Below are 19,112 nucleotides of genomic sequence, written 5' to 3'. Positions count from 1 at the left end.
TGAAAAAATAAAAGTTGAAAATAGAAAGCACAATTTTTGTAGTAAACAAAAAAATGTATGTTTACTAGCCAGAAAGTCTCGTGCAACGCAAGTCACAATATTCAGGACTAGTAGCATTTTTGACTGTTGAGTTAACTTTTATAACATTATTGAACTCTTCATAGAATCATAGAATAGTAGGGTTGGAAGGGGCTTATAAGACCATCGAGTTCAATAGTGTGCTATCATTCTTTGATGCTTTAGATACATAAAAATCTTTCTGCTGTACATTTTGAGTGACTAAAACCTTGTATTGAAAAGCATTTCACTCATTCCGAAATAGAATATTTCATAGGAGTTTTTTTTTAGTATTCCCCCACGTTTTCAAGTTTTCCATTGGAAAAACTGGGGGGGGGGGGGGAGTCCTCAGGTCCTCTATTTGGTATGAGAGTTATGAAAGAAACCCCTTTGTTGGCAGTGGGCATTTGGCATATCACTGGCATGAATGCATATCATTCTTATTTTGCGGCCTCTGCTGTAAATCCATTTGATATGTTAGAGATTTGGTGGTGGTTGTGTGAAACCTCCAGTAGTAATTAGTCCAAAAGCACTAACTTCACAGGTTGAGCAAAAGAGGGAAGCTGAGGGATGGAGTTGGAGTTGCTGAAGGAAAGAAGTAGAGGAGCTAATGGGCTGAGAAACACGGTCTGAGAGAAATGTCTGAGGAAAATAACAGTAAACAGGCATTTAAGGAAGGACAGTCAGGAAGCAATGGAGCCAGGGAAAGGCGGTGGCAGTGGGCTAATAACATCAGAAAAAGAGTGGGAAGAGAGAATATTTGGTATATATTGAACATGAGGAGGAGGAGAGAAGAAAAAAAAGTATTGCAATAGTCTACAATGCCAGTCTTGGATTTTTAGTCTACATTTATCATGTGCTGCTGTTTTCTCTCAGTTGTCCTTTTCTGAAGCTGCAAACTCCTTTAGTTCATAGCTCTCCTTATTTGGCCTGATGTGGCTACATTGTGTCATTGTGTGGTATCTTGCAGCGTAGGCTACGCTTGCCTCCAACAGCAGGTTTCGCAGTGTGAACTAACCTCGGACCCACTTGCCTGGTTGCTCCAAGAAAAAGGAGGCAGGTAACCAGAAGCATCCTGCAGTACACTAATTAAATGCCTCAAAATGTAATTTATTTTTCCTCTAATGATGAAGATGAAAGGAAGGTGCGTGCAGTTTAAGTAATGGTCTGTTTATGGGGAGCTTCCCTCACTGCTCAGCCATACCTTAGCAATAGTCTGAAAGTGAAAGAAGATAGAAGTTGATAAAAATAATTACATATACGTGCGTGTGTCAATGTTTTGCTTAACTTCGTAACACCGATGCCTGCATTGATGTTGCAAATCTCCAGGCCTTTAGTGTGGCTTAGTGAGGATCCACATAGCTGACTGGTAACTTGCTAGGACCAGACACACTAGCCACGTTCGGACATCATCATAGCCCATGATGGTTAATAAGCTACTCACCGTAGCTTATTTGTGAATTAGTCCGTGATTTCCCACCACACGAAGAGGCTAATAAGCTACTGTGTATAATCTGATTCACTTCCCAACCCCCTATCCTCCTGCAGTCCTCCCTCCCGAGCAGTGGCGCTGTTTCACATCTACAGCACTGGATATTGGCAGTCCGGAAGCACCTGATCCAAAAGCCAAACCAGCACGATCACCCAGCAGTGAAGATCCCAAGTGTATTAAAAAGGGGCTTGTGGCAATAAAAGCTGGGGGCAGGGGTTTGCAGGTTCAGGAGAAAACGTCACACACAGCCCCCACCCCCCACTGAGGAGGCACCCGATCCAACCAAAAAACCCTGTGCAATTCCCCAAAGGAGTGGAAATCCCAAGTGCACAAAAATGGGGGTGGTGGCTGTAAAACCTTGGGGGTTTGAAAGATCACTCATTCAGTAAAGCAATATAGTTCTTTCCCACAAAAGCAGAATTGTTCAAAAGTTAAAAAGGGAAGAAAGAGGAAAATAGGCAACTGGGGGAATTGGGGAAAAACATGCTCATTTTTTTGCCCCATCATAGCAAACTGTTAGGAAGTCTCCATTAAACAGAGAACTCCCACGAAAAACATAGCAAGGGCAGCAATCTAGATTGCTATAAAAACAATCTATAGAAAAACAATCTATAGGTGAGCAAAATAACCCATGGTGCCCAACAGACAACACAATAACGCATGGTGGATTAAATAACCCCTGCTGCAGACCATGGGTTATCAATGTGGGTTATTTTGGGCAAATAAGCCATCATGGATCAAAAAATTTGTGAGACAGCACGATAACCCGCAACGGGTTTAATAACCCATCGTGGGTTATTGTGTCATCTGAACCCAGTTACTTGATTGGTTCATCTGAGCCTGAACAAGACTTCTTGTTTCAATTTCAAGCATGCTGCATTTAATGACTAAGATTTTGGACCAGAAGTGGATAAAATTCTGTTCTGGTGATTTTGCTGGTTAGGGGGCGGTGTGTGTGTGTGTGTGTGTTTGTGTGTGTGTGTTAGAGACAGAGACAGAGAAGTTATGGTTAAGAAGGATTTGTATTTAATCAAACCAATATTGCATGTTTAGTTCATTGTTCGTGTTGTATCTGAGATTGTTACCATCACTCCAGTATCTGAAGGCCAAGTTATTTGATTAAAAATGATCAAATAATATTTCTCACGCATTTGTATCCCTCCCAGCCTTTAGGAAAAATAGCCTGGTTAGGTCATAGCTATGTTTGTATGAGTGAGTACGTGTTTTCTGTGTGAAGAAATTGGGGTGAGAAGCTAAATTGAAAAAAAAAAAATTAACAGGTTGTTTCCAATGTTAGTCCCATTTATTTCAGTTGGTCTACTCTAAGTAGGACTAACATTAGATACAGCCCTTTGGCTAGTCCTGTCTAAGACATAGTGGTATGGCTTGTGTCCCTATTCAGCTAGTATTTAAGTACCTATTATCTCACCAGTTGAGCTAACTGTTGTACCAGAATAGATTATAAGGAAGTAAGGAGGCCTGAATTTGTGGGATTCTTCAGAAAAGAAGATGGAGAAACAGTTGCTTATTGCAACATTAAAGAGAGTCCAGAATTGAATCCAGAGTCATGTTTGCATGTACAAGACTTAAATCCCCTTTGAGCCGCTCTTGCAACATTTATATGAACTGACAGTATTTTTTAACATGGGATAGAAAGTGAAAGAAAGGCATTTGTAAGTTAAATGTATATTCTGGCAAATATATGTTTTTATATTTGTGTATTGTCTTACAGCTTTACTTAAACCATATGTATGAAAACATCTGGACTCATTTTGGGGTCTTTGGTTCCAGGGCATTGCACACACAACTACTGGTCAGTGTCTGGTTGGGAAACTACCTGGGAATCCCTGTACACTACTTCGAGTTACATGATGGAAGAAAAGTGGGATATATACATGTAATAGATAAATAACATTGCATTCATGGCTGTATTTGTGGAGATTGAACAAGATTATTTTTGATTTAAAAGTACTACCTTGGACTTAAACCCAGAGTGAGGAGCACAAGTTACTGGGAACTGATTGTGTGTGTGTGTGTTTTAAAATGTAGTTATCCTGTTAGATTGCACAGAATAGAAATGAAATGCAATCGTTTTCTATTATTTTGTGTGCAGGAGTGGGCAGACTACAGGCTTGTGAGGTATACTTTGTTTTTTACTAGAACCCCAAGATGAACCAACTGGAACCTGGTGCAAAAGACATACAGAGGCCCTGTTCACATGTAACAGTGGCAAATCATGGGTTTTGTGCTGCTGCCATTTTGCATAATCAACCTCTAATCAGAGGTTGTTGCATGATGTGCAAACCTGGACACTATCGGTTATTCATGGGTTAAACAACCCAAAGTTAACCTAAGAGCATGACTGCTAAACAAGCTAGGAAAGATTTGTTTAGCGTGTTAGCTGAACCAGGGATCCTGGCTTGTCACTCCCTTTACAAGCCAGAACTTGTAAACCAAGAACAAATCCTGGTTTACGATTCTAGCTTGTAAATCAAGGGTGAGCACCTTATGGCCCTTTTGGCCTACAACACCAATTAGCAAGCACAGCCGATGGTGAGAAATCACGTAGGCCGAAACATCTGGAGGGCCACAAATTGCCCATCCCTGTTGTAAAGGGAGTGACAAGCCAGGATCCCTGGTTGGGATGATATACTAAACAAAAACTGCCTAGTCTGTTTAGGGCACAATCCTATGCCCTATATTTATACAGGAAAAAGTCCTACAGCTCCCAGTATTTCACAGCCAGCCATGCTACAATGCCACAACTACCATAATTTTTCACTATCAGCTGTGCTTGCTAGGGCTGATAGAAGTTGTAGGCCAAAACATCTGGAGGGCCATAAATTGCTCACCCTTGCTTTACAAGCTAGGACTTTTTTCTGTCTAAACACACATAGGATTGTGCTTTTAGTGGTTGCACTAGCAGAGAGGAGCCAAGTGGAAGCAAACAAGCTATGTGTACCAACATGCAGCTTGTTTACAATAAGCCAGGCTTCTCCAGAATTCTTACTTATCGTTTTGTATGAACACAGCCACTGTTTGCTATCATAGCTAGATCCAGCAAGTGATAACTAAATCCAGCAAAGGGCAGGGTATATCTATTACTATTGTTTCTCTTTTTTTCTTTTTCTTTTAGCTATTATCTTTATTGGATGTTCAACATTTTAAACCATGACAAACTTTTCAAATTTGGTCTTGGTTATAACAATAAATAGGATGCCTATAATAATGAATATGAATATATCTATCTATCTATCTATCTATCTATCTATCTATCTATCTATCTTGAACGGTTCTACTGTAATTAGTAAGTAAATATAATACCAGTATCTCAGTTGCTCTTTCCAAAAGGAGATATATCTCTTGAACTAGTACCCTATTTCAGTAATATTCTAACTCATCCAAAAGATCATCATTAACATGAATTAGTCATCAGTTCATTGTCGCAATGACAGACATCATCTGCGTTTGGTTGGACATGTTGTGAAAAAACAAGATACTTGGTTGAGAGCACTTGAAGAAAAATATTGCTGCCTGCTATATAACTGTTTCTTTTGATTTAGCAGGTTCAAGCAATTTGTTTCCATTTTAGGCATCAGATTAGGTGGTATGTAGCTTTATCCCTTTTTGGTTTACTGGGCAGTAAGTCCCACTGAATTCAGTAAGATTTATTTCCAAGTAAATGTGCTTAAGTTGTTATTTTTAAAATTATTATTATTATATTAAAACAGAAAATTTAAAATAGCTAAAACTATTAGCCATATAACATTAAAATACAACCACCGCATAAAGCAACTAGAACATCACTGACAATCACAGACAATTAAATGGTACAAATCAGCTGATGCATTATAACATAAAAATATACCATCATATCCCAGGAAATACAGGAAAGTCTTGAGCTGGCACTGAAAAGATGACAATCTTGATGTCAGGTGGGCCTTGTGGGGAGAGCATTTCATAATCGGGGGGGGGGGGGGTTACCACCAAAAAGGCTCTCCCTTGTTGCCATCCTCTGAACCTCCCTCGGAGGAGGGTCTGAGATGTTGCTCATAGGATTCCTACAGGGAGAAGTACTCCATCAGGTATTGTGGTCCCAAGCCATGTAACACTTTGTAGGCTAAAACTAGCACCTTGAATTGGGCTCAGAAATGTATAGGCAGCCAGTGCAAGCAGGCTAGAATAAGAGTTCCTGCTCAGATCTTCCGATCCCCATTATCAGTCTGGCTTCCCCATTTTGCACAAGCTGCAGTTCCCAAACCATCTTCAAAGGCAGCCCCATGTAGAGCACATTTTAGTTATCTAACCTGGAGGTTACCAGAGCTAGACTAGTCTACTGAAACCAGGTTATCCATGTCCTGATAGGGGCATAGCTGGACCATCAGCCAAAGCTGGTAGAAAGCAGTCTCTACCACTGAGGCCACCTGAGCCTCATGTGACAGTGAAAGATCCAGGAAAACCCCTAAACGATGAACCTGCTCCTTCAGGGAGAATGCAACCCCATCCACAACAGGCTGGACACCATTTAGAGCCAGTGTGGTGTAGTGACTAGAGTGTTGGACTGAGAGTCGGGAGATCCAGGTTCTAGTCCCCACTCGGCCATGGAAGCTCACTGGGTGACTTTGGGCCTGTCACAGACTCTCAGCCCAACCCACCTCACAGGGTTGTTGTTGTGAGGATAAAATGGAGGAGGAGGAGGACTCTGTATGCTGCCTTGGGTTCCTTAAGGAGGAAAAAAGGTGGGATATAAATATAATAAATAAATAATAATAATAAATACATTTATCTAGCCAGAAAAACCACCCACTAACATCATCACAGTCTTGTCTGGATAGTGTCATAGTTTATTCGCCCTCATCCAGTCCATTGTCCCAGCCAGGCACTGATCAAGCACATCCACAGCATTACCTGATGAGGATGAAAAGGATTTCAATGGGATTTAAGTGTGCCTAATTTTTCACAATTTGTTCTCTTTGATATTCTTAAAGGAATGTAAGGAGGAAGAATGGAAGGAAAAGAGAGGTGGTTCCTGGAATAAGCTGCTTTTAAAAGAGTTGAATTGTGTGGATGCTTCATTTTCTCATAATTTTAAAACAAATAGATAACTGCCAGTGGCAGTTAAAAAGTGTTCTAATGTAGTGCTATTAATCAAGAGGACTGGTCTAGTAAGTAGAATGGAACCCTTATAAGCTAAGGGTGCGATCCTATGGGGATGCCCGTCAGCCTCCGAACTTGGAGGCTAACGGGCAGCCTATGCAGAGTGGGAGGAGCGCAGAGGTGATCATTGCCTCCACGCTCCTCTCACCCTGCATTTTTACTAGACAGGCGATTTCACCATTCTAGCTGGGGCTCTGTGGAGAGGGAGGGAAGAAGGGTGGGCTGGCCGGAGGATTATTTGTAAGCCAGCCACTCTGGTCTCCTCCCCTCCCCTCCCCACCCACAGAACCACCCTCTTTCCTTCCTGTACAAGTTCGCATTCGTGAGCACGGCTCTCTCCACGCCAGTTGTGAGGAGGCGGGGATCCCGGACTTCTGGGTCTGAGAGCTCTCTCTGGCCTCGGATCCAGGATTCCAAAATATCTTATGACCCCCAGACTCTGTCTAGGGGGCATAGGATTGCTCCCTAAAGCTATCTCATTGGGCCAGTCCTATGCCATTTCTAATCACAGCTTCTGGGATCGTTTTGTCAGAACCAAGCTCTGGAAATGTTTCCCTGTTCTTAGGACTGGTGAGGTCTGGTTCAGCTAAGCGTAATTTAGAGCTGCCTCAGGGCAGCTGAGTGAATGCCCAGGAAAGTGATTGAATCTTGTTTTACTGAAATGGCACAGAAGAAGTGCATCAGAAAGTAAGATCCGATCCATGATATAAATCTGCTAAAAAGTTGCAGAGAGGTGTGTTTGTCCTTATCAAAAGTAGAACAAAACACAAAATTATAAATGGAATACCCCAATCACACACGCGCGCGCACACACATGCACACACACACACTAGTTTTAACATATGCTGAAGATAATATTGCTATGACGTTTTAATGGTTATTATTGCAATAATGACAGCAATGTGGGTATTACTAATTGCTTTTAAAAGATGACTCCCTCGTTTCCTCTGGTTGATTGATAATATTCTAAAAGCAATAATACAAATGTCAAAATAGTATGCCTTTAAAAATGTGGCTTGCCTAATCTGTTTACATTGAAATCAAGACTGCACAGAATCATTCATTATATGTTCTTTTTTATGTTACTTCTAGGCATGTTAATTAAAATATTTAGTTGGAAAAATATAGAAATACTGAGCACAATAGCTGCAAAACTTTGAAGATTCCAAAAGCTATATCAAGAGAACATAACTCACATTTATGTGAAATTGGTATATGTAAGGATAATTACTGCTGTGCCTTTGGGATAAAGGAAGTACTGTCAGCCAAATTATACAAGGGTGTGGATTAAATCAAGCATTACTCTCCACTTGGCATTGATCGCTGTAGGTTGCAAAACCAAGGTATGACGTAGTATTGTGAAAATAACTTGCCAAAATGTGTTCCTACCTCGTTTTTAATTACATGGTAAAAGGAGAAAACAACCTTAATTCAGCTATGTGAAAAAGACTGAGTAGAATTCAGCTTAGTGAAGATTTTTAAGAGGTATTAAAGAAGGCTGCCTTTAAAAATAGAACTACAACCAGTGTGGATTTACACAATGATTTAAATCACTAAGAAAAGGGGCCAATCTAAATTACTGATTTTAAATCAAGTTTCTCAATGAAATTAGTGTGTCCTGAATTGTGGTTGCTATAGCTACTAATTATATACAACCTAACTTTATATCCAGCTTTGTGCAATTCAGGAGTATAATCCAAAACCTTTCATCATAAAACCCATATGCACTGAAGAATATTGCCAGCTTAGAGACAAGGAACAGATTTCTATATGGCTCTCTTAGGACATTAACAAGGATACTGAGGAGAATCACTTGCTTGAAGGCTGCAGGCCCCTGTGCACTTATATGGAAGTATATCCCATTGAAAAAAAGTTATCTTTTTCTGTGTAAATGTGCAGAGGATCAGGCTGCAAGTGTCCAGAACTCCATATGCAAGGGCTGGTAGTTGCTGGGCAAAATAGTGGTCCAGTCAGTGCCTCAAATGTTTGGTTAACAGTCATAAATATTCATAAACTGGGAACTGAACACATGATAGAGCTCAGGTAGTTGTAGGACATAAAGCCTTAGAACACTAAGAGAGTTCCTGTGAGAAGTTTGCAAGGCACTTTACCTTTAAAGTTACTCACATTCACGCAGACCTTGACACCACTGTTGGTACAGTTACTATGGAAGTGTCCAGAACACCATCTGTTCTGCTTATATGGGATCATTTTCAGTTTATGTAATCTCAGAATGTGAACAAGGTTCTTGGAGGGGTTCAGCTGACCACCTATATATTCTTAATCCTTGCCCATCTGGGCTAATTTGGTGGGTCCAGGTGGTGATGAATGCCTCCTTGTGAGAGGAAATTTTCCCAGACACCTTGAAAATGGCAGTAATGTGACTTCTAAGGAATACTCTCTGGACCTGTTGCAAATATCCCCTTCTTGGGCAAGGTACATGGGAAGGTGGTGGCAGCCCAACTTCAGATGCTTTTGGATGAAACTGATTATCTTGACTCATTTCAATCCAGATTCATGCCTATGTTTGGCACTGAGACAGCCTTGGTCACCCTGATGAATTACCTCTGTTGAGGAAGATGTGACCCTATTGGTTCTCCTTGACTTCTCAGTGAAGTTTGATAGCATCAACCATAGTACATACTGGTCTGGCTCTGTGGGTTATGTCTGGAGGACATGGTAATATGGTCGTTCTGCTTCTACTTGCAGGGTTAGTTTCAGAAAGTAGCACAGGGGGTTTCTGTTTGAACCCCATGGAGCTTCTTTTGCGTGTCCTAAGAGGTTTCCTCTTATATCTCATGCTCGTTAACAAGCTGCTGGTTGAAGTCATCAGAAGGTTTGAAGTGAGATGTCATCAGTATGCTGATGACATTCAGCTCTATTTCCTTATGTCAGGTGAGTCTATGCAGTACCAAATTAATACCTAGACTGGATAAAGCTGACTGCGATTAACCGGTTCTTACGTCTGGGAGATTGGTTCTGGATGGTGTTGCACTCCCACTGAAAGAGCAGTCATGCAGCTTGGGGTTGCTCCTTGATCCAGCATTGTCACCAAGGCTCAAGCATGGGGTGGTGGTAGAATACACTATACCGGTGCCCAGAGATTCAGGGGAGCTGCCCCAGGCTGCAACTCTGTGGCCACAAGGAAACAAATTGATGCTAATTAATTACATTGGCATGTTTCTCTCTTACAAGAGGGAGTGCATATCTACACCAGCCCAAGCTGGTTTGGCTGGGGAGTTTCTTGTGTGCAGGCCTGTTTTGCCCATGAAGCAGTCATATGTGTTGCCAAAGTATGGCTCTTAAGAATGTTGACCTTCAGGTTTGACACTCCGGTGCATTGTGGGGGCCAGAGCCCCTGGTTGCATGCCAGGGAAGCTCTTAAAGCGAGGTAAATATTATTTTTCCACCTATATTTCTAGTCAATGAGAGTGGCCAGCAATTTTCAATTGCACCATCTTTTGAAGTCGGATGGTAGACTAATTGGGGCTCCTCATATTTCCTGCTATGTGTGCAGGTGAGATCACATGTAAAAAATTGCTTTAGCTTTAAGCTGCTAGATGCAATTAAGGAGATGATGGTATGGTTATTGAGAGTAGGAGTTCTGGAACCATGATTAGCTATGTTTGGGTGGAGAGGAGATGTGATACTAGAGGGGGAAGACAGTTCAGCTAGAAAGATTGAGGGGAAAGAAGGTCAGGCAGTTGATGACAGGCTCTGGTTACCTTCTGTCACTAAGAGTTCTAGATGTCCCATCAATTTCAAACCTATGCTAAAGCTGATGCTACACAGTGCCAGGATGGTCTCTAAAGCAGGGATGCAGATCCTTTTGTCAACCCAAGTGGCCCTAAGAAGTTATTGGGGGGCACTTTCCAATGATGAAAGGCAAAAGGGGCAGGAGCAGAAATATAAAAAATATCAGCATATTTTAGCTTACTACCAGTGACTAAGCCTTAGGAGAGGCATTTGAACAATTTAGAATGGGGAAAAACTACACAAATTCTGGGAAACCAGAATGTGGTGCGGTGCTACCAGCAGGCTAATGACACCAAGCGCTATTTCTCTGTTTCCATTTGATCCAAGGACAGTAGTGACTTTCCTGAACAAATGTCTGAGGTTATAAATTATATATATAAAAAACAAAGATAGCCATGCTGGTCTGTGAGGAAAAAGATTTAAAATCCTCACTTAGGCATTTCCTTTATTAAGACCAACCAAAATGCCACAAAAGAGTGTATAAGCTTTCAGGTTCTCTAGAACCCTTTATCAGACTAGATGGTACAAGAAGCAGGAGATGGGGAAGAAACAAAACAGTCCAAAAATTAGGCCAGTATTGTGGCCATGAGGTCTGCAATGTAGACACAGTCTCAAGACAGAGATTGCACACTGAATGAATTAGTCACTAGGTATTGCTACTAGCTGATTATATCTATCATTCTGGGACAATGAAGCAATTGCTGACCCCCATTTCTGAAAACGTAAAGGCCAGATGTAACTCAGCTCTTTCTAAGGGTAATGCCAAACTATATATGAGTGAATAATCTCGTGTTCAATTCCAGCAAGATAGTGTTGATGGTTGAGGGCATAGTGGATAGGCTAGCTGCAGAAACGCTTAATCTGGATGGAGTTACATTCCTCTCCCTGAAGGAACAGGTTTACAATAGGAGTGGTGGGGAGAGGAGTGGTATGTATTCTTGGACCCAGACTTGCTCATGGATTTCAAAATGGCAACTATGGCTCATTGTATCTTTTACTAACTTCAGCTGCACCATTGCTGGAATATAGAAACTTAGCCATTGTAATTCTTGGTGTTTTCTTGATTAATGTGGTCTATGTGGGGCAGCCCTTGAAGATACTCCAGAAACTTCAGCTAGCATAAAATGCCATTGTCTGACTGATGGGTGTTAGTGTCATCTTATTACACTGATTTCAAGACATCTGAATTAGTTGTCAACTTGTTTTTGAACCAAATTCAAGGTGCTAGTTTTGACCTACATATAAAGCTCTAAATGAGGACATTACACCTCTTTCAGCCTAAGGGCTGAATTCTATTTCAGGGAAGCTCTCAGAGGCTGCATTCCAGTGGTGGGCGGGGCCAAAGGCAAAAGGGGTGCAGCCAAAATACCAGCCTATTGTAGCTTAAAGCTCTTAACTGCCAGCCAGTGATCTTAGGAGAGGCATTTCAAGCTTTTAGAATGGGGAAAAACTGCACGAAAGCTGGGAAACCACCAAACAATCAGTGGTAGGGGAAGGGGGCATGGCCTCTTGGGGAATCCCAGAAGCCAGATTTGGTGCCCTGGAAGGCTGGATTTGGCCCCCTGGCCTGAGGTTCTGCACCCCTTTTCTAAATGGTCTAGGTCCCCATTATCTCAGGGTGAATCATCTCCCATATGTTCCCCACCCTGCCCTTGCTGAACGTTAAGATCTGCCAATGAAACCATACCCTGAATTCTGTCCATTCTGGACACTAGGTTATTTTTTTTGCTATAAATAGGGCTTTGTCAGTGGTGACTCTCTAACTCAGGTATGTCAGAAAAGTTCACCTGTCTCTTTTTCTTGCCATTTTTTAAGGCTAATGAGAACATTCTTTTGCCAGGCCTTGGGGGCTAAGTGTTTAAGAGTGAGTCTCTTCAGCATCATTCTGCTGCTTCTCATGTTCAGAGCACCATTCTGGGTTTGTGTTTATGTATTATTAAAAAGATGTTATTTAATCCGTTTTGTAAACCCATCTGGAAACTTTTAAAGCTGAAAACTGGTATATAAATACAATATAATTTGTCAATGAACTCTACAACCACATAATAATTTTCTCTGTTGCAGAGACAGAACAAGCCAGATCATGAGCAAGAGGTGTGTTGTGACATGAGAATTACTATCTCTTGCAGACAGGAGCATTTGCCTTTATTCTGCCATGCTTACAAGGGTAGCTATTGAAGGGCTAATTTTTTGTTCCGTTCTCAAGTATGCATATCACTGAGCTGCTTCACTCTGCACATTGCACCCTGTTATGCTAATGTTTGTTTTACTACATTTATATACCGCCTTTCTGGCAAAGCACTCAGGGTGGTTTACAGTTTATAATAATGGCTCACAGTCGAAGAGGCATGATACCAAAAAAATAAAAAATGGGGAAGAAAGAGAAAGATAAGCATATTCAAGTTCAGGCATACTGGAGTTCAGTTGTTACTTGTTAGCGTAAAAACATAAAAATTCAGCAAGCTGCCCCCACCCCACCCCCCATGCACTTCAAAGCATGCCGTGAACACATTTTTATTCAGGAAGGCCTTTACGAAGGCCTGCATATGCAAACTTGCTTTTATAAATCTTATAGTTGTGCTGTTTTTATTTGTATTTTATTCCTGATAATTTGCTCTTTTTATATTGCCTTGTGAGATTTTCTAAAAGATGGAGTATAAATCCATAAAACAAATAGAAAATAAAGTGTGATGGGGAGATGTGTGTCCCCAAATATGCAGTGGACCACTCTATGAAACCAGAGTGAACCACAGATTAATTCATTTGTTCAATTTGTACCCCTCCTTTCCACCAAGAAAATGGTGCCCAACTTCAGCTAAAAGTCATAGGAACTTTTAAAAAAACCCAATCCATAAAAACTTGGTTAAAAAATAAAATCAATAAATTAAAAACACAGATAACACACACAAAAATTACAAAATAAAAACAGCACCCAACTCAACAGACAAGCTTACATGCCATGATAGCTTATTAACCACCCTCACACATGCTGCCTGATTTTCCTAAGTACCCTCGCTGGACCTGGCTTATTGTTATGTGCGAACCAGCAAGAGTGGTTGGCTGGGGGGGGGGCGGGGGGGGTTAACAAACCACCCAGAGCCCATGCTCTGCTGTAGACGGGGTTCAACAATCATGGAGGCTTACTTTCCCTCCCCGTGCATGCCGCCTAATTAGCATAATTACCTTCACCAGACACAGGTTGTTGTGATGTCTGAACCTGGGGAGGGTGGATACCAGGGGTGGTTTACAAACTACCCTGAAACCCATGGCTTGTTCTAGGGTTTCAGGCTGATTTGTAAACCACCCCAGATACCCAGCATCGCTGGGTTTGGACATCAAGAACACCTGTGCCTGTTGAGGGAAATTAGGCAGCTCACAACCAACATTCGTGGGGAGGGAACACAAGCCACCATGGGTTATTTTCTGTCCAGGATTGTGTGAACCTGCCCGTAGGGCTGCTGGGTGGTTTGTAAGCCACCCCACCCACCCTCCCTCGGTTCATATGTAATAAGCCATGCCTGGCAAGGGTAATTAGGGAAATCAGGCACCATGCACCTGGCATGGGCAAGGGTGTTTAATAAGCCACCTGTGCTTGTGCAAACCTGGTCAGAGAGAGAGCCACCCTAGCCTCCTGATACGTGTTTCTGTGAGTTTAAGGACATAGCTCTTCCCTTCGAATACCACATATTTTCCAGTGCAAGCATGGATGTACTTGAACTGCGGCATAAAGGATGAAGCAGCTCTAATTAGAACACATTACCCCATTCCGTCACATGCTGGCCTGGTTCCCACAGTACGTTGAGCCATGGTGGGTTATCACCCCTGATTATTTCAGAGTGACTTGTCGTGAAGTCCAAACCAGGCATGGAGTCTTCAGTGTGGTTTGTTAACCACAAGCCACACTAAGAACCTATGGCTTGTTGTTGGGTTGTGCATGGTGACTTCTTTTCAGGGTGGCTTGTCGTGATGTGCAAATTCGCCAATTGACTGGGTTTGCACAATCACGGAGGGGACAGTAAGCCATGGTGGTGTATTCTTCCCTCCCAATGCATGTGCCGCAGGGATTTGCATAATTACCCTCGGCAGTGCAACTTATCGTGTCATGCAAACCTGGCCACGGGTAAAATGCCATCCAGAACCCATGGGCTGTTGTAGGGTTCTGGGTGGTTTGTTACACAGGGTAACAAGCCACCCTGGCCAGGTTCACACAAAAAGCCATGCTGCTGAGGATCATTATGCAAATCCCACAGCATACCACTGGCACACATCGGGGGACGAATAAGCGTCATTGTCCCATACTAGTGCCCCATGAATGCTCCAATGCTCCCGTTTAGCTCTTGCAATAATTACTTCACAGATGGGGCAAGGGTAGAATAGATGAGTTGCTTGCAGAAGGTTCTAAATTCAATTCCTGGCATTTCCAGTTAAATAGACCACAGTTATCTGGGCTTTAAAGATCTTTGCCTGAATTCTTTAGAGAGCCGCTACTACTTAGAACAGATAGGCTTGATGGACCTGTGGCCTGACTCAGTATGGCAGCTTCGTAGATTCATAAATGTGCACATGCATGGGAGCCATTTCATGCTGAGTCCAGATCTATGATGTTGGAGAACTAGGCTCACTATCCCCTTAAATTTTATAACAGCTAGGTTATGATGCATTTTAACCATTTCAGCGATCTCAATTGCTTGCATAAACTGTGTGCATGTCTGTACTTCTCACAATTTGTAATTCCATTACATGAAAATAAAATAGTAAAAAATCCATCCAAGGTGGCCTAGTTCACTGAAAATGACAATTAAGTAAATTATGGTCTACATTGTTAGGCAATCTGTGAGGCCATCAGGGTTCCTGGCATGACTCTCTGGAAATGAATATCCTTTACTTTCTGAAAGTAATTTTAATTTTTGTGAACCACCCAGAGAGCTTCGGCTATTGGGCAGTATAGAAATGAAATAAATAAGTAAGTAAGTGCTACAACAGGAGGGAAATGGAGCTAATGTGCAGGTAGTGGCTATTGTGGTCACAGTAAAGATAGAAGCAAAGCTGATTTACATTTTCCAGAATGTTGCATGAGCAGTTGCTTGGAAGTCATTTTTATGATTAATATGATATGAAAGTGTGTATATTCGGGTGTTTTTGGTTTAGAAGCTTTTCCTTTGTCATACTTGCTTTTAGTGAATGGACCATTCATAGAGAAAAGTGAGCAATGCAGGAATGAAGAATTTTTCTATCTGCATTGACTGATCATTGTATTTGAGAACATTTTGCATTGCAAATTATTCATGAAGGGCTGTAGATGATTATCATGATGTCACAAGTTCAGCCAAGGTGCAAGAATTTAGCTGTGTAACGTATCCTCTTTAGGAAAATTATAGAGGGGAAAGAGAACCAAGGATAATCAAGGTAGTTTTCCTCAATTAAATTCTGGGGAAGGCAGGTCTACCCTCTGGCCTTTTGCTGTAGGTGTTACCCTGCCTCAAGTTGCATCTCTTACTTGGTGTTGCTACCAGCATCCCAGACTCATCTGTATGTTTTCAAATGATACTGCATCATAAGCATGTATGATGGACAGGACTGGGGTAGCAGCAGCCAACAAGGAGAGTAGAGAAATTTGTGTGGGAAATGGGAATGGAATGGCAAGAGACAGTTTTGATAAGAAGGCCCAAAAGTCTTGGCTGGCTTTATGTGAGCCATAGACCGAGCAACAGGAATCTGATTCAACCACCTTCTCTGAGGCAGGATCTTCCATATGTCATGACAATTATGCATTAGACATTAACACTTATGTCCAGATTATAGTGTCATAAATATGGTGACTGTTTAGAACCTGAGTAAGAAGCCAAATTTCTCCACCATTTAGCATACTGAACTGCCTGCTGTTACCTTGAATATGAGACGGATAGCAGCCAAAGTTGAATTATTACCCCAGCTGGCAGTTTTTTATGATAAAATAAGAAAACCAACCCAAAGTGTTTATTTACTCCATAGACCTTTCCACATATTTGTACATAGGAGTTATTAACACAATGAAATGAGGATAAATTTAAGATATGTAAAATAAACAGAACAGAGTGAATGTGTATGTGTGTGTATACACACACAGACACGTGCACACACAACTAATAAAATGGTTAATTAAAAGCTAAACGTATATATACAAGGTAAAATCAGCAACCAAGAAAAAACGTGCAAACTAGCGTGTGACTTCCATAGTTATATCAGTTGTTTTATATCCTTCCCTAATGTGAGGCCTGCTCTGTATTTCAACATATGTTTACATACTGTTACTTGGAGATTCTTCTGTGACAGTGCATGTAAACACTGAAAGAATCCTACTACACTCTGTAACATTGTCAGTGAGACCTATCTGACATTGTAGGGAAAGAGTTGAAACATCATCTCTTCTGCACTTTTATGTGATTCTATATTAGATTTTAATATTTGTGGAAAAACATGCAATTACCATTTATTTATTCATTCATTCATTCACTCACAATATTTATATACTACTCCACATCTAAACAGATTCTGGAGTGGTGAATAGTACACTCTGAAATTGACCCCACAGGTAAGACTGGAACCACTGTAGCACAGTGCCTCCAATGCCCAACCCGCGGAGCTGATCCAGACTGATGGTATAAAAAGCCGATGAGAAATCAAGCAGAATTAACAGGGTCGCACTTCTCTGTCCCTCTCCTGATAAAGGTCATCATCAAGATGAACAAGGCTGATTCAGGCCAGTAACCAAGTCAAAACCCAGACTAGAATGGTCTAGATAATCCTGCAGTTGCTCTGCCACAACCTGCTCTAGGCCCTTTCCAGGTTGTGCTAGATGTGAAATATATTTGATTCTAATCTCTAATTAAAATGTTGGCTTTTATTACTCATACATTTATCTATTTATTACATTTTTATACTGCCCAATAGCTGAAGCTCTCTGGGTGGTTCACAATGATTAAAACAGTAGAATACAATAAAATACAGTATAAAATTTAAAAGTTTAAAACTACAATATAAAAGTAAAAATAGCCAAACAGAAGGTAGCAGCAATGCAAAAATTTAAAATACCAGACATCAAACAAACTGAACAACTGAAATGCCTGGGAACATAAAAAGGTCTTCACTTGGCACCGAAACTAGGGATGTACGAAAGTCACTTACCTTTTACGAAATTTGATTCGCGGTGGGGGGGAAGCGCTCTGTCCCTCCCCCCGGATTCTGGCCGGGGGGGAGGCGTCCCATCCCTCCCCCCCCAAATTCTGGCCGGGGGGGAGGCACCCCGTCCCTCCCGCCGCGAATCCTGGCCAGCCGGGTCTGCAAATGGCAGCGGCTGTAGCCGCCGCCGTTTGTGTCCCTGCAGTCAGCCGTGATAGGCTACATAAATGTTTACGTAGCCTATCACGGCTGAGTTAAAAAAAAAACAACCGTGCGTACGCAAATGGCGGCACCCATGGGCGCCGCCATTTGCGTTCCTTATTTTGGCACGTCTCGTCTACGTAAACATTTACGTAGACTACGGCGAAAATAAGGGGAACGCAAATAGCGTAGACGCTACTCTATTTGCATTCCCCTTATTTTCGCCGTAGTCTACGTAAATGTTTACGTAGACGAGACGTGCCAAAATAAGGAACGCAAATGGTGGCGGCCATGGCCGCCGCCATTTGCGTACGCACGGTGTTTTGGTTTTTGTAAGTCATCCGTGATAGGCTACGTAAATCTTTACGTAGCCTATCACGGTTTGTTTTTTTGTTTTTTTTTTTACTTGGAAATGGCGGCGGCAGCGCCGCCAAACCACCACCACCAGGGAGATTCACCCAAGGTAAATCCCGTCCGGGGGGGGGCAGACCGTTTTGCCACCGATTTCGGGGGGCCGAATGCGCTGGCATTCGGCCTCCTCGAGATTCGTGGCGAAATTCTCTGACATCCCTAACCGAAACGAGAACAATGTAGGCACCAGGTGAACGCTCAACACCAAATTTATGCATGTCTTTACCTCCTCTGTGAAACTTGTTATTTTTGAACAAGGCAGGGCTTAGCTATGGTCAGACCACACCCCATGTCTAACTCATCACTGATCCATTAAAAGCAGATTAAAAGGATATCTGTTGGATGCCCAAAGCGAATCCATTTTTGTATAGGTTACAAATCAGTAAGTTTTCTAAGCTTTATCTTGCTTCTTACTTTCTCAGTAATCTTCGGTAAGTAATGCAACATAGCCCTGGGAAGGATGAGGGCTGGAAGGAGGCCTCAGGGTCATGGCACCCTTCTGATGATGTCATCAGGACTGCAGCAGGTTCTAGAAGCCTGCAAACATTCAGTACCTCTTCTGGCATAGACTGGGCCCCTTCATGCTACTCTCACCACTGCACAGTCAGTGTGTATGTGACTGGACAGGGAGAGCCTGATTCACACTAAGAGGAATGCAGCAAGCTCAGACACCTGAACTTGTGGCCATCCATATGTTTTGGCTACACCTCCCATCATCCCTTGGCTATGCTGGTTAGGGATGATGGGAGTTATAGGCCAAAAAATATGGAGGGCCACAAATGCCCCGCATCTGCTCTAGGCCCCAGTGTGTTAATTTATTGAGAGTGCACCAGGGCCCAATAAGCCTTTTGGAATTTTTCAAGTCCACGGATTTCATTCA

The 19,112-nt window shown here is 42.0% G+C and overlaps 1 protein-coding gene across 10 annotated transcripts in view; it reads left to right on the top strand.

Moving 5' to 3' along the window:
* AHI1 (Abelson helper integration site 1) overlaps positions 1–19,112 on the top strand; it is a 129,457-nt gene that overhangs the window by 69,913 nt on the left and 40,432 nt on the right. Inside the window, exons 20-21 of one of the 10 annotated variants that reach the window (XR_014786698.1) lie at positions 3,282–8,049; positions 9,416–12,569. The exons of 7 other annotated variants lie outside the window; for them this stretch is intronic. Coding sequence is in view for 2 of the 3 variants with exons in the window: in XM_084827610.1 (XP_084683736.1) it covers positions 12,527–12,549 (23 nt within the window). In the remaining variant the exon portion in view is untranslated. Of the gene's footprint in view, positions 1–3,281; positions 17,954–19,112 lie in introns of those variants that run through there. 2 more of the 10 variants (XM_084827610.1, XM_084827609.1) reach the window with 2 other exon arrangements.

The sequence above is a fragment of the Heloderma suspectum genome, chromosome 1 (genome assembly GCF_057233095.1).
Source record: "Heloderma suspectum isolate Gila_16-S chromosome 1, 16-S_ref, whole genome shotgun sequence".
NCBI lineage: Eukaryota > Metazoa > Chordata > Lepidosauria > Squamata > Helodermatidae > Heloderma > Heloderma suspectum.
Note: the sequence above shows the minus strand (reverse complement) of the source record. Positions and strands in the feature narration are given on the sequence as shown.